The sequence below is a fragment of the Nerophis lumbriciformis genome, linkage group LG35 (assembly GCF_033978685.3).
Source record: "Nerophis lumbriciformis linkage group LG35, RoL_Nlum_v2.1, whole genome shotgun sequence".
In the NCBI taxonomy this organism is placed as follows: Eukaryota; Metazoa; Chordata; class Actinopteri; order Syngnathiformes; family Syngnathidae; genus Nerophis; species Nerophis lumbriciformis.
Window position 1 is genome coordinate 15,842,065 of NC_084582.2, and position 14,357 is coordinate 15,856,421.

Consider the following 14,357-nt stretch of genomic DNA (forward strand, 5'->3'; position numbering starts at 1 on the left):
TGGAGGTTGCCAGGAGAACGGTAGTGCATTGTGCCGAGTGTGAAATTTGGTGGAGGAGGAATTATGGTGTGGGGTTGTTTTTCAGGAGTTGGGCTTGGCCCCTTAGTTCCAGTCAAAGGAACTTTGAATGCTCCAGGATACCAAAACATTTTGGACAATTCCAGGCTCCCAACTTTGTGGGAACAGTTTGGAGCGGGCCCCTTCCTCTTCCAACATGACTGTGCACCAGTGCACAAAGCAAGGTCCATAAAGACATGGATGACAGAGTCTGGTGTGGATGAACTTGACTGACCTGAACCCGATAGAACACCTTTGGGATGAATTAGAACGGAGACTGAGAGCCAGGCTTTCTCGACCAACATCAGTGTGTGACCTCACCAATGCGCTTTTGGAAGAATGGTAGAAAATTCCTATAAACACACTTCGCAACCTTGTGGACAGCCTTCCCAGAAGAGTTGAAGCTGTTATAGTTGCAAAAGGGGGACCAGCATCATATTTAACCCCTAGGGGTTAGGAATGGGAAGGCACTTCAAGTTCATTTGTGAGTCAAGGCAGGTGGCCAAATACCTTTGGCAATATATTATAGTTACACTGTGCATATAGTATGTGCTGTTTGTGATGGGTTTTAGGTCCAGGCTGATGGGGCCGATGAGGGCTCCGTGACATTTGTGATGCATGATGAAGACCATACCCTGGGAAACTCCCTGCGCTATATGATCATGAAAAAGTCAGTGCTTTTGATCAAATTGTAATATGATCTGTCTAGTTTAAACCCCTGAATTGACAGTAATCTCACTTTTGCTCTCCTTCTCTGCACCAGTGAGTGTGTTGAGTTTTGCGGGTACACAATCACACATCCGTCAGAGAGCAAGATCAACTTTCGCATTCAGACAAAAGGTAAGTGGGGGCCCTTGAAAATCTCTATTAAGCCCATTTTCCTTTCATGGTTCCAATATGTTTTGCATTTGCAACGTCCGAGGAACAATTATGTAGTCTGATGACGCTGCAGTACAGTATATGCAGTAATAGCCATAAACATACATTTGGATAGTATATTTTTGTGTAATGTAAACGCAGAGGAAGGCTATTGTTTAAGCGGCGCAACATGTTCTTTTTTCTGGCTGAGAAAAACTAAATAAAATGTAATTTTCCTAAATGTATCACTCCTCAATTCTACACAAGTTTCTAGAAATAGCAGCGTGTCATCAAACTGCTGCCTGAATTTATTAATCAATGTGAATGGTGGAACTGTCTGTTCTTCTTCTGAAACGCTGCACAAGAATGCACCACAACAAATACAATCGTGCGATGTTAGGTTATACCGTTCATTCATGACTATACGCTGTTGTTTTTATGTATTACACCTTTACACGTCACTCATTTCCTTCCAAATGTGCATAGATTCGGGGTAAAGTTCTAGAGGTGGAAAAGGGGCTCATGTGTTTTGTTTATTTCAGCAGATGTGCAACATACCTCGAGACTTGCTCTTTTTCTTGTTTGTTGCAGAGTAAACACATCACTTGATCAAGTGAAAAAATTATGTCCTGAGGCTCTCTGTATCACGAACCTTCCGCTTTGATCAAAGAGAGCAACAACTGTTTGTAAGAAATAAAAACTTTTTATTTTTCAAAATCGGTCTTGTCACATGGGTAATGTGTGCAACACTGAGACAACTTGTTGTCGGCCTGAATAATGAATTCTTGGAGCATCCTGAGCCCTAAGCTCTTGACCTAGTTAAAAATTACCTCCGGCAGCAGAAAGCATGTGCCTTGTCTAACGCATGTTATTCTTGCCGTTATTGTACTGTGATGTAACACAGCAAAAATGGGTGAATTGGAAAAAATCTTTTTTGATGTAATCTTCTCCTCATAAGTTAAGTTCAAAAACAAGCCTCTTTCCGGCCAAGAGAGGACACAACTATAGGAAGTCTATGAATGGCAACTTGCCGCTTCCTTATAGTTTGTCACATTTTCTCAAAAATAGCATCTTCAGATGTAAGAATTTTGTATTTAATCCAGAGTAGGGTGGCAATGGAAAGACTTGTTTTCTCGTGAGCGGAGGTTTTAAGGACAGGCCCCAGGGAATGCACAAGATATGAGCAAACGTACCACGCAGGCACCGCTAACAAAGACTGAGAAATCATTCATTAACATTGTTTCAGTCTGTTTTTTTAATACAGTACAACACCACATCAGTAATGACAATTGCACAGAAAAGTCGCTAAGGTTAGACTAAAGCAAACACCATACTTGCCAACCTTGAGACCTCCGATTTCGGGAGGTGGGGGGTGGGGGGGCATGGTCGGGGGGCGTGGTTGGAGGTGGGGGCGTGGTTAAGAGGGGAGGAGTATACTGTATTTACAGCTAGAATTCACCAAGTCAAGTATTTCATATATATATATATATATATATATATATATATATATAAATAAAATAAATACTTGAATTTCAGTGTTCATTTATTTACACATATACACACACATAACACCCATCTACTCATTGTTGAGTTAAGGGTTGAATTGTCCATCCTTGTTCTATTCTGTCACTATTTTTCTAACCATGCTGAACACCCTCTCTGATGATGCATTGCTGTGTGGTACGCACAAAAGTGCTTTCATCAAATGCACTAGAGTCTGGAATCTTCCATCTCTCCCTAGCATGGCCCAAAACCGGTCAATCTTTGCTTCCTGAGGAAGATCTTCACTGCCAAGCACTTGGTAGTTCACTACTTCTTCCCGGAGGCTATCCAGGTCCAATCGCAGCTGCGTCTTGGAACTTACAAGCGTATTTCTTCATCTTACTCGTCGTCGGCGTCGCCACGGCTGTATCTTCCTCGTTCTTCTGCTTCGTCTCCTTGTTGTGTGCGCAGTTGTGCACTGCACTCTCTAAAAGCCGTAGATGTTATTGTCACATATGCATGTACAGTAGATGGCAGTATTGTCCTGTTTAAGAGTGTCACAACATTGCTGTTTACGGCAGACAAACTGCTTTACGGTAGACGAAAACGTGACTGCTGTTGTAGTGTGTTGTTACCGCGCTGGGAGGACGTTAATGAAACTGCCTAACAATAAACCCACATAAGAAACCAAGAACTCGCCCTCGATCATTCTACAGTTATAACGTCATTGGGCAGGCACGCCTGAATTTCGGGAGAAAATTTGTCCCGGGAGGTTTTCGGGAGAGGCGCTGAATTTCGGGAGTCTCCCGGAAAATCCGGGAGGGTTGGCAAGTATGGCCAACACTCCAGGGTTAGGAAGAAACTGCCATATTCATCAGATTATTGCATCTAATGCATGTACAAGTGCAAAAAAGTAATACAAGTTAAAAAAGAGCACTGTGTTGTCATAAACTAAGCTAAATACACCATTACTAAATAACATGGCTACACAATGCCATTTATTTGGTGGGGGGAAGCAGCAAATAGTGCTGTCTGTTTTCAGGGTTGTAAATGACTCTATTACTATTTTTAAATTGACATGCCTGCAAGACCAAACTTCAGTGTCGCAGATTAAACGTGGTCTTGATGTTCAGGGATGTGGGCAGTTCTCTCTGTAAACAAATGAAATCCATTGGATTACAACGCACTGAAGGAACAAGCTCTCTTTCACTCTGAAATGATGGGAAACTGACAGGGATTTATGATTGTATTTAAGTAGGGTTGCACAATTTTAAGAACTAATCTAAAAGCTGCCAAAAATTGTGATTGCGATTTGGTTTGCAATTTTTAGATTTGATTAATTTAAATGCATAAAACGGCTAGAATAATGAGTGTAAGAAAATCATGTTACTTTTAGACCGTCAATCAACATACTTTTATCTCATGTTGCCATACATTAGAATAATATGCAACAATCTACTTTTAAAAATATTTGAGGTTACGCATACAACACCCATGTTTGCTTACACCGTCCTTGGCCGTTTGTCGTAGCCTCATTGTGGTCCACCCATTTTGATCTGAGTTGACAGGCCTCCAACTGCTTTTACCCGGGAAGTTCCTTTAGCCATTTTACACGGTTTCCACACAACGTTTTTCAGATACTATACACTGATACAACACAAATGGTGTTTGTTATTAGTATACCGGCTTCAGCGCACATAGCACTGTTTCCTGTAACTTCTTTTGATTGGTCAACAGGCAAAAGATACAAGGCTGGATAATTCTGATTCCAATTGGAAGATGGAAGAGAGAACAAAATTAAAAACCTCCACCTCTTGCGATGAATAATTGCAGTAATTAAAACTTTGGTGTCAATTAGATGTCGATTAATTGTGCAGCCCTATATTTAAGTTATTAATAACTTGTTATGTTTGTATATTTAAAGTGATTCTGTTGAATTTGTCTGCAATTCTTTGTCAAAGAAAATTGAATGAACAGACAAAGTTATGTAGGAGGGCTTAATAATATATTAAGGATGCTTCACTACCCCCTAAAATTGGCCTAAGGATGCCACTGTCTGGGAGCTAAAGACCTACCTCAAGGTCACTGCTCCTCTGCTCACACACTTTACGAACGCTTTACATTTTGTGAACAAAGCACAGTTAAATTCAAGATTCTTATTCTTCTTTATAGTTTACTGATAACTATAAGCATGTAACTGGTTAAGGTGAGTGTATATTTTGTGTTATTGCATCTTTTGTTGCTGTATGTAAAATGCAACATCAGCAGGTCTGCGGTCTTCTTTTCTGTCTTCCTTTTGTGTTTTAATGTTTCCCGCTTGTTTTCATGTGTTCTTTTAACTAACTGGTTTGAACCCCCCTTGGGACTGCGCAACAATCACCCCATTGTGGGATAAATAAAAGTATATCCTATCTCTACGCAGCTCTGAGAGGTGGGTGGGAACATTTCACCTATGAGGAGAAAAATGCAGATTTACCCTGCCACAATTTACTATTTCTAGAGTGCAGATCTTCTCCATTAATCTACATGAATGCCACCTGCAAGTTATTTCTTGGGTTCGGTGGTGTTTCTTTCCCTCTTTGTAGGGGTGCTGGCATTTGGCTTTCTTTGGTCCCTTAGTGGGTTATTTTGCGGTACTGCTCAATAGGAACGGGACCGGAGACATTTTTGGTGGCACTTAGGAATCTTTGTTTGGCCACTCAGTTAGTCGGAATGATGCGGAGGAAAATATACCAGTGTGTTAAAGCGCAATGTTTGGTCGTACGATAACCAAGACAGTGTAGGGAAATCTGGGAAAACGTTGGCAAAAGCTTTTGACAAAAAACAAATCATACGCAAAACCGAGGTACCACTGTATTATGTTTTTTTTAAACTAAGAATTGTGTCCTATTGGGCCTGGCATCCAATGTTATATTAACTATTTTGAAGCTGAAATTAGCAGCATGGGGCCCTTTTAATACTGACCAAATTCAGGAACATTTTCTATAATGCCACATCACATTATTTTTATTTTGTTTTAGTAAACTGTAGGCGTATGACGAGATTTTGCAAAATTATATTGAGAAGAAAAGCTGTCTTCAGTTCCACTTTTCCAGTCTCACACAGGAGCAAACATGGTTGAAGCAGTGTTTCCCTCAGACTGACAGTCCATTTAGCATAATTAGCGATGACGCATGTATTTGTTTAAAAAAGCTAAAAAATATATACCGTATTTTTCTGACTATAAGTCGCAGTTTTTTTCATAGTTTGGCCGGGCTCCAGTGCGATTTATATGTTTTTTTCCTTCTTTATTATGCATTTTCGGCAGGTGCGACTTATACTCCAGTGCGACTTATACTCCGAAAAATACGGTATATATTTGAAAAAACAAATCTGTTATTACTTATTAATATAAACACCACTTTTTCCTCTTACATTATGTCGTTTTGCTGTATTTTTCAATTGTTTTTGCCTATGTTATTACTACACTGTAACATTTATTGGACAGAGGAAATTAGCTCAGTTGTTAAAAGCTACTTAGCATGCTTAGGTCATACCTGCAAATATATAAAACATTTTCATACTTGCATTATTTTGCGACTCAGTTAAAAAAAAATGTCTGTTTGTCCACTCATATATTTTTGTCATTGTAATGGAATGTTAAAATATTGTCTGATTCTTGTAAACCTAATGTTGTGTCACACCCATATTATCCTATTTTTGTCATGACCTATTCCTCAGGTAATTTATTGTCATGTTTTGTTGTTATTCTCCTAGTGTTGTGTGTTTAGTTCTGTCTCTAGTGCTCGTTGCCGTCCTTTGTTTTCGTTCTCGTTGGAGCACTTGAGCTCAAATACCGGTTTCTTAACTAGTGTCTCCACAATTTAAAAATCCCAAGTTTTTTCAATAAGAAAATAAGTTCTAATTAACAAATATTGTATCAAAAACAATACAATATAATGTACTACAATCAACCATAGTAGTTTAATGAAGTAATGTAATAAGTGAACTTCTACAGTGTCTCCTGTGAGCTGCATCTCCATCAATCAGCTGCTTTTCCATAGTTTTATCAATAAATGACCACCATTTAGAAACATTTTTTACATCATTGGCTAGTGTGTAATAGCGTCTGCTTGAATATAGTGCAGGTTGTACTGCGACACAATCATGCTGTTTGATGATTTATTTTTTTAGTTCAATCAATGTCATCCGTAGCTTCTTCTCAGTACTTTCTTTCACACTCACTTTCTTCGGACAAAAAAAAAGTGTCTTCTACCTATTCGCTAATGCTGGTGAGTGACATACCGGGTTTTGAGTGAATCTCACAGGGTTCACTGTGGCATTCCCTACGCCAACTAGCAGTGGGGAGATATCTGAAGCTGGTCAGTAACCCACATGTTTAAAAGCCAGCAAAACATTTCTTAAAACAAAAAATAGCAAAGAGACTGCTCAGATCTCCAAAAAAGTTGTTAGGTGGGGCTCTTATAAGCCGAGGTACCAGTGTATGAAACAATGTTTTCAATTTTAATAACAATAAAAATGGATTAGATTTGTGTATTCCACTTCACAGAGAAATGAGAACCCATCATTCATTCACTCCACATGCACACATGGATGGTAGTAAGCTACATTTGTATCCATAGCTGCTCTGGGGTAGACTGGCAGAACCGTGGTTGCTATAAAAAATAATTGAATAAAAAAAGACAATATAACATACATCCATAAACGTGGACGCATGTGAAAAAGTGCAATATATTTATCTGTACAGTAATCTATTTATTTATTTATATATATTTATTTATTTTATATATATATTTATTATTTATATATGCACCTTATTGCTTTTTTATCCTGCACTACCATGAGCTTATGTAACGAAATTTCGTTCTTATCTGTGCTGTAAAGTTCAAATTTGAATGACAATAAAAAGGAAGTCTCTAAGTCTAATTTGCGCCCACAGCCTCATTGGGAGCAAGGTGGGTAGTGTTAGCCCAAGGACGCAACGACCGTGACTAGGATGGTGTAAGCTGGAATCAAACCTGAAACCCTCAAGTTGCTGGCACGGCCGCTCTACCATCTGAGCTGCGCCGTCTCAAGAACACTTACAGATCTTTTCCTTATTTTTGTCTTTAATGAATTTTACTCATGGTTGTACAGGCGATGAATAGCGTGCAAATATAGCATTTGTTTTTGATCAATACAAATCTGACAAAATGAGTGAAAGGAAATGATCGTATGCTGCAAATTAAGAACTTGCATACTTGAAATATTTCCTCTCCAACAACCTCAACACTGCAGCACTAAACACCAGCCACAAAATCCAGCATTATTTTGGACACTGCGTTTTCGACAGCTGTTTTGAGGCCGAGAACAGTGTTAAAAGGATGGTAGATTAGTGGTTTCGAGTTTGTTTTGTTAATGTGGATATTTTGTCATGATGGAAAAAACCTTTTCCTCACACCTGTTACACTTTTTTTTTGTTTTGGTTTTCAGATGGAACTCCAGCCATTGAGACTCTTCGTAGGGGCCTAACTGAGCTCTGTGATGTTTGTCAACATGTTCTCAACACCTTTGAGGTAAGTATTCACCTGTATTTTTACAAAGTAGCAGCCATCTGTGGACAGGTGGGGTCCAGTTTTCCTCTAAAACAAATATTCAATTATTTAAATGTAAGTGCACACCTCACTTTTCTGCAACCATTTAATTATGTTTTCTAAAGGGACAAAACATTACAAATGTCACTGAGACATAGTGTACATAGCTGCCAACACATGTGAGTACACTTTTAGTTCCCAGTCTTCATTTACATGTTCATATTCAGAATGGTGTATCATCACTTTGGATCAATGTTCACTGACTCTAGTATTTGGCTTGTTAGCTTCCCGTCGCGAGCGGGTGAAGTGTGCGGGCGTGCTCGTGGTGTGTGGCCGCAGTGTCGAGAGCAGCGGGATGTGAGGCTGAAGAGAGGCGAGGCGTTCTGGCGTGTTTAGGGGTTAAATCGGTGCCTGTTTGTGGGTATGTTGGTCACTTTCTGAGTGGGGGTGTCACTGATGTCATATAAATTAAAAAAAGTTTTCTTATATTTTTGGGATCGACCTGCAGGGTCCCAAAGATCGACTGTTTGATCGCGATTGACGGTTGGCCACCCCATGAAATTACTGCGCTGCACGTGACCTCATGTATGGACGCCACGTGCCAGCACTGAAGCACAAGGTGGACAAACGAGTATTAATAGAAAGGTTTCATTTGAAAGCAGAGTTAAAATGTTGCATACATGCACTGTTCTCGCCTGTGGAAATAGTTCCAACACAGACTAAGGCAAAAATGATTTCAGAGTTCCTAGCGTCCGAGGCATAAGGCATTTAAAAGCACTCTTTAACGAAGCAACGTAACAAAAAGAAAACGGTGTACTCTTTTGGAGCAAACATGCAGTTTTATTTAATTAAAAAAATATTTGGCAGCTGCAAAAATAACTCTTATGTATTATATGTTATAAACAGTTTACCTGACAACACAAACTATAACCCTGATAAAAACAACATCAACCGTAGTGAAGGCTGTGGAATATCATAGATGAAATGGATCAGGTTAGATGAATGAATGATCATCGTGACAGAGCACCAAATTAAACCAAGATCCTATGCGAAAGCTGTGAATAATTGATAAGAACCATTTTAAATAATTAAAATCGTGAAAAAATGTAAATAGACGGAATATACATTTGTAATGATTGATGCTCTCACTATTATGTTAGATCCACTATGGACTGGACTTTCACAATATTATGTCAGACCCACTTGACATCCATTGCATTCGGTCTCCCCTAGAGGGGGGTGGGTTACCCACATATGCGGTCCTCTCCAAGGTTTCTCATAGTCATTCACATCGACGTCCCACTGGGGTGAGTTTTCCTTGCCCTTATGTGGGCTCTGTACCAAGGATGTCGTTGTGACTTGTGCAGCCCTTTGAGACACTTTTGATTTAGGGCTATATAAATAAACATTGATTGATTGATGATAAAATGAACTGGAAATCTCATATAAAAATATACAACTTAAGGTGGCAAGAAACACATCAATAATGAATCAAACTAAATATGTATTGGACCAAAAAGCACTTCATATTCTTTACTGCTCACTATTGTTACCATATTGAGGGTTTATGCAGAAATATGGGGAAATAACTACAAAAGTATGCTTCAGTCACTAACCGTTTTACAAAAAAGATCAGTTAGAATAATACATAACGTTGGATATAGAGAACACTCAAACCCTTTATTTATTGAATCGAAAATATTAACTATAACCTGCTACCAAATAACATACAACAATTCTTCTCAACAAAAGTAGAGAAATATAACTTTAGAGAAAAATGTAATTTAAAACATTTCTATGCACATACAGCATTTAAAACCTTCAGTACATCTGTATGTGGAATTGAATTATGGAATGAATTAATAAGTAAAGAATTCAAACGGTGTACTAATTTGATCCAATTTAAGAAACTGTTCAAACTAAGTGTTTACATGTTGGAATTGTATGCATGTTCGAAATAAATTCAAACTGAAATTGGATGTCAAAAATTATCAACAATTTCAAATCACAAAACGTAAATGGAGTATTGTTGGCGGTTTTTGGATGGTTATTTATTGAGTTTTATGGGCGGCATAGAGGACCTCCTATTGGCTCCACTGTAAGCGGACTTGTATTTATGTTTATTTACGAGTTAGAATGCATTATAAAAAAAATTCCATCTGTCGTCATGTATTTGATTTGTAATGATTGTGAATGATAGGCAAAATTCCGAAAAAGTGCAGTTCCCCTGTAAGGACAAGGACTAAGGAGGGATAGCCTCTGAGTTGCGTGGTTGCTTGCAACCCAGCAATTCTTTCATACTGGCCACTTGATATTCAACATTCACCGCAAGGCAAATAACTTTTGATTTGACAAATATAATTGTTGCTCTCCAAAAAAAAAAAATATATATATATATATATATATATATATATACATATATTTAGACAGAGTGGGTAAAATAATTATTTTATCTCCTGCTAATGTATTTAAGGTTATACATTTATTTGTAGTTGCATTTAACAACACGTCTTTATCATAATGCCAAAAGAGGGCAATTGAAGTTAATTATTTTAAAACCACAAGGCTTTCTTCATAATTACTGTCATTATTGATACTATTATGTATTGTTTCTTCATTCACAAGACAAGTTATTATACTTCTTTACAACGGTTTCAAACAAAACAAATGAGCACGGTTTCTTTTTTTCTTTCTTTTGTTCTATATTTTCAGAATAGTTTTTTTTCTGGCAAGGCGGGACTTGGCTAAAAAAAAGTAATCCATCAATAAGAACTGGTCACAACTGGTCAAGGAAGACCTAGATTCTAGGTGTGAAGCTAATATTTTTTTTTTAATTTTTTTTTTAATTTTTTTTTTGTCCTGTCCAGCTTCTCAGGCAAATCATATAGTTGATGTAGATGCCCATGTCGGCTGTTCAGATTTACTTTACAAAAGAGAAGTGTAGGATACTTCTCTTGTTGCCTTATTTGTATTTGACTTTATTAAATGTATTTATATTATCATTTAGTGCAGCCGGGCCGGAGCAGGAGGGGATAGAAAGAGAAAAAAAAGAAGACATAGGGGGAAATTGTGGGGACAAGAGGGGGATTAGACAGAGAGACAAAAACAACAACAACAACAACAATAGAGCAACATCAGCAAATATGACATGTACAAATATGATGGTAAAAGTAATAGCAAATAAGCAGTTAGCGAAAAATAAAAAATAATACAGAAATGACAATGAGCATTATTACACTACAAATGGATCAATACAAATACCAATAGAAATAGCGCTATTGATAATGAACAATACCAATAATTTACCTTTATTATCAACAATACAGTTGTTTAAATGCAACAATACATATACGTAATGATAACTTGAGATACGAAAGAATGCAGAAAAATGGAGGGGGAGAAAGAGAAGCAACCTACATTAACCTTGTAGATTGTTATAGTCACAATAGGTTAAGCTTTGTCAGTGTGCCATGTGTTACACCCAGTTTACCCTATGGCAACAACGTTAATATATGTTTGATGAAACGTGATTATGTGCATGAGTGTATGTATGCATATGTACTTGTATATGTACAGAATGTGTATATGTGTTTGTACAATGAATGTATATGTACAGAATGTACAGAATGTGTGAAGCTAATATAAATGCGGCCCTCTAAGGGCAGCCATAATTTTGATGTGGCCCTCAATAAAAATGATTTGACACTCTTGACCAGGTGGCGACTTGTCCAGGGTGTACCTCGCCTTCCGCCCGAATGCAGCTGAGATAGGCTCCAGCACCCGCCGCGACCCCAAAAGGGATAAGCGGTAGAAAATGGATGGATGGATGGACTTTCTGCACTTTAAATGAAGCTGCTAAAATACTGTAACTTGACTGCACACTGATTTGTAACTCACATACCCTATATTTATTGTACTTGTATTTTAAATTGCCTATCATTATGTAATTCAATCTTGTGGTGCATTTTCAATCCTGTGTAATTTTAATTGTGGATGTTAGATGCGCCATAAAAGGACTAGAGATGGAAATTAGCATGGTGCTAAATCTGGTGCAGCCATCTTCTTAATGTAACTGCACATTGTCCTTAAAATAAACAAATACAAACCAACCTACAAGATCGTAGAAGATTGGTTTGTAACGCTCAGACAGTCACTTTCCAAGATCGTATCAACTCGCAACAGGCCTTGCCAGGGTTGACCAAAAAAAGCTGAGTCTTCAAGCTTAGCGTCCTGCCCAGACGTTTGCTTGAAAAATAAACAAATGAATGCTTTCAGCATTGCTGCATCGATTCGGTCCGCCATTGTCTCAGAGGGCAGCCTCCTCTAAACCCAGCTAGCATAAAGTTTGCTGAAGGCAAGCAGTACGATTGAATGAAGTAAAAATAACAGTAAACAACACCCAGATAAACTTGAAAGGATGTGTACTTCTCACATTTGAACCATCCATCCATCCATTTTCTACCGCTTATTCCCTAAATTCTGGTTACATGAGAAACGCTGTGTCCTCACCAAATGCTTGACACTGTGCTAGTCTGCAAAAGGACACGACGTCACGTGAAACAAAGTTATCGAAATAAGGTACTGTTTGATTTTACAATAATCTGTAGCGGTTCGATTAGAATTAAGTCTGGGAACTGATGGTCAAATGGTCTTTTATTGAACATCCGTGGACTTAATGACCAACATAAGAGCTAATGAGCAAGCATTCTGAAGAAATGGCACATTAGGATACATATTTAAGCCTTACTCATTTGTACATTTACACCTGTTTACCTTGTTCCCTTTCAACTTGCATTGGAATCATTTTAACTCTCAGTAAGATACTTCAAATTTTAACTACTTAAACTATCTTTACTGTGGCACTTTCTTTACTGTTGCTGTGGAGGAATGGTTTCCATTTTAATCCATGACTTTTGTAATTAAAAGCATATCCGGTTTTTCAACCTTCAAAATACAATAAGAAGATAAAGCAATAAATTCACAAAATAGTGTTTCAGCATGTGAATCTTCAGGCGTGTAACGATTCGATCCGACTCTTTCTTGGGGTGACTATTCGATTCAGAACCGATTCTTCATTCAACGCGATTCTCGAGTCAAACCGATTCCTGCAATGAACCTTTTTCAAAACATCTTACAGGTTAGAAAAGCTTCTTCTGGTTGCATGGAGATGGCCTAAAAACGTATTTAAAAAAATGTATTCTTATAAAAAATAATGTATGTCTATGTATATGTATTATGTATGTATGTATGTATCACCATGGAAACATGTCACAACATTTGCAGCTCACAAATGTCTCAGAGGGATGCACAAGCCACAACGACACCCTCGGCTCAGATCCCACATCAGTGCAAGAAAAAGCTCTACCCAATGGGGAACAGTGAGAAACCTTGGAAGGGACCGCAGATGTGGGGATCCCCACCAGGGTGACCGATGCAATGGATGCCGAGTGGATACATTTAATAATGTGAGAGTCCAGTCCATAGTGGGGTTGTAAATTCCATGCTCAAGCGGATTAATGTCGCGTTACATAACAATGGTGCTCATCCAAAATATTGTCATTTAGGACTAGTGTTGTCCCGATACCAATATTTTGGTACCAGTACCAAAATTATTTCGATACTTTTCGGTACTTTTCTAAATAAAGGGGACCATAAAAATTTGCATTATTGGCTTTATTTTAACAAAATGTACGCTACATTAGACATATGTTTCTTATTGCAAGATTGTCCTTAAATAAAATAGTGAACATACAAGACAACTTGTCTTTTATCAGTAAGTAAGCAAACAGACTCCTAATTTAGCTGCTGACATATGCAGTAACATATTGCGTAATTTTCCATTCTATTATTTTGTCAACATTATGAAGGACACGTGGTAGAAAATGAGTTATTAATCTATTTGTTCATTTACTGTTAATATCTGCTTACTTTCTCATTTAACATGTTCTATCTACACTTCTGTTAAAATGTAATAATCACTTATTCTTCTGTTGTTTGATACTTTACATTAGTTTTGGATGACACCACAAATTTGGGTATCAATCCGATACCAAGTCATTACAGGATCATACATTGGTCATATTCAAAGTCCTCATGTGTCCAGGGACATATTTCCTGAGTTTATAAACATAATATAATAACGATAGGAGATGTTGTGATGCCATAAAATATCGACGTAATCATAGTAGTATCGACTAGATACGCTACTGTACTTGGTATAATTACAGTGGATGTTAGGTGTATATCCACCAATGGCGTTTGTTTACATTTTGACACCGGTGAGCTACGATGAGTAGTGAAGCATGTTTAGCTATTCCTCGTCCTGCAGGGATGATACTTGTAAGAAACTTACTTTATTTGTCGCCATGGAGACCAGGATTAGTGATT

At 37.9% G+C, this 14,357-nt stretch overlaps 1 protein-coding gene across 3 annotated transcripts in view; it reads left to right on the plus strand.

Annotated features, from left to right (window-relative positions):
* The window catches only part of polr1d (RNA polymerase I and III subunit D), a 50,573-nt gene that overhangs the window by 1,218 nt on the left and 34,998 nt on the right, over positions 1-14,357 (plus strand). For 2 of the 3 annotated variants that reach the window (XM_072912348.1, XM_061927776.2), the window contains exons 2-4: positions 630-727; positions 821-897; positions 7,870-7,952. In XM_072912348.1, the coding sequence (XP_072768449.1) occupies positions 630-727; positions 821-897; positions 7,870-7,952 (258 nt within the window). Of the gene's footprint in view, positions 1-629; positions 728-820; positions 898-7,869; positions 7,953-13,253; positions 13,776-14,357 lie in introns of those variants that run through there. The other variant, XM_061927774.2, reaches the window with a different exon arrangement.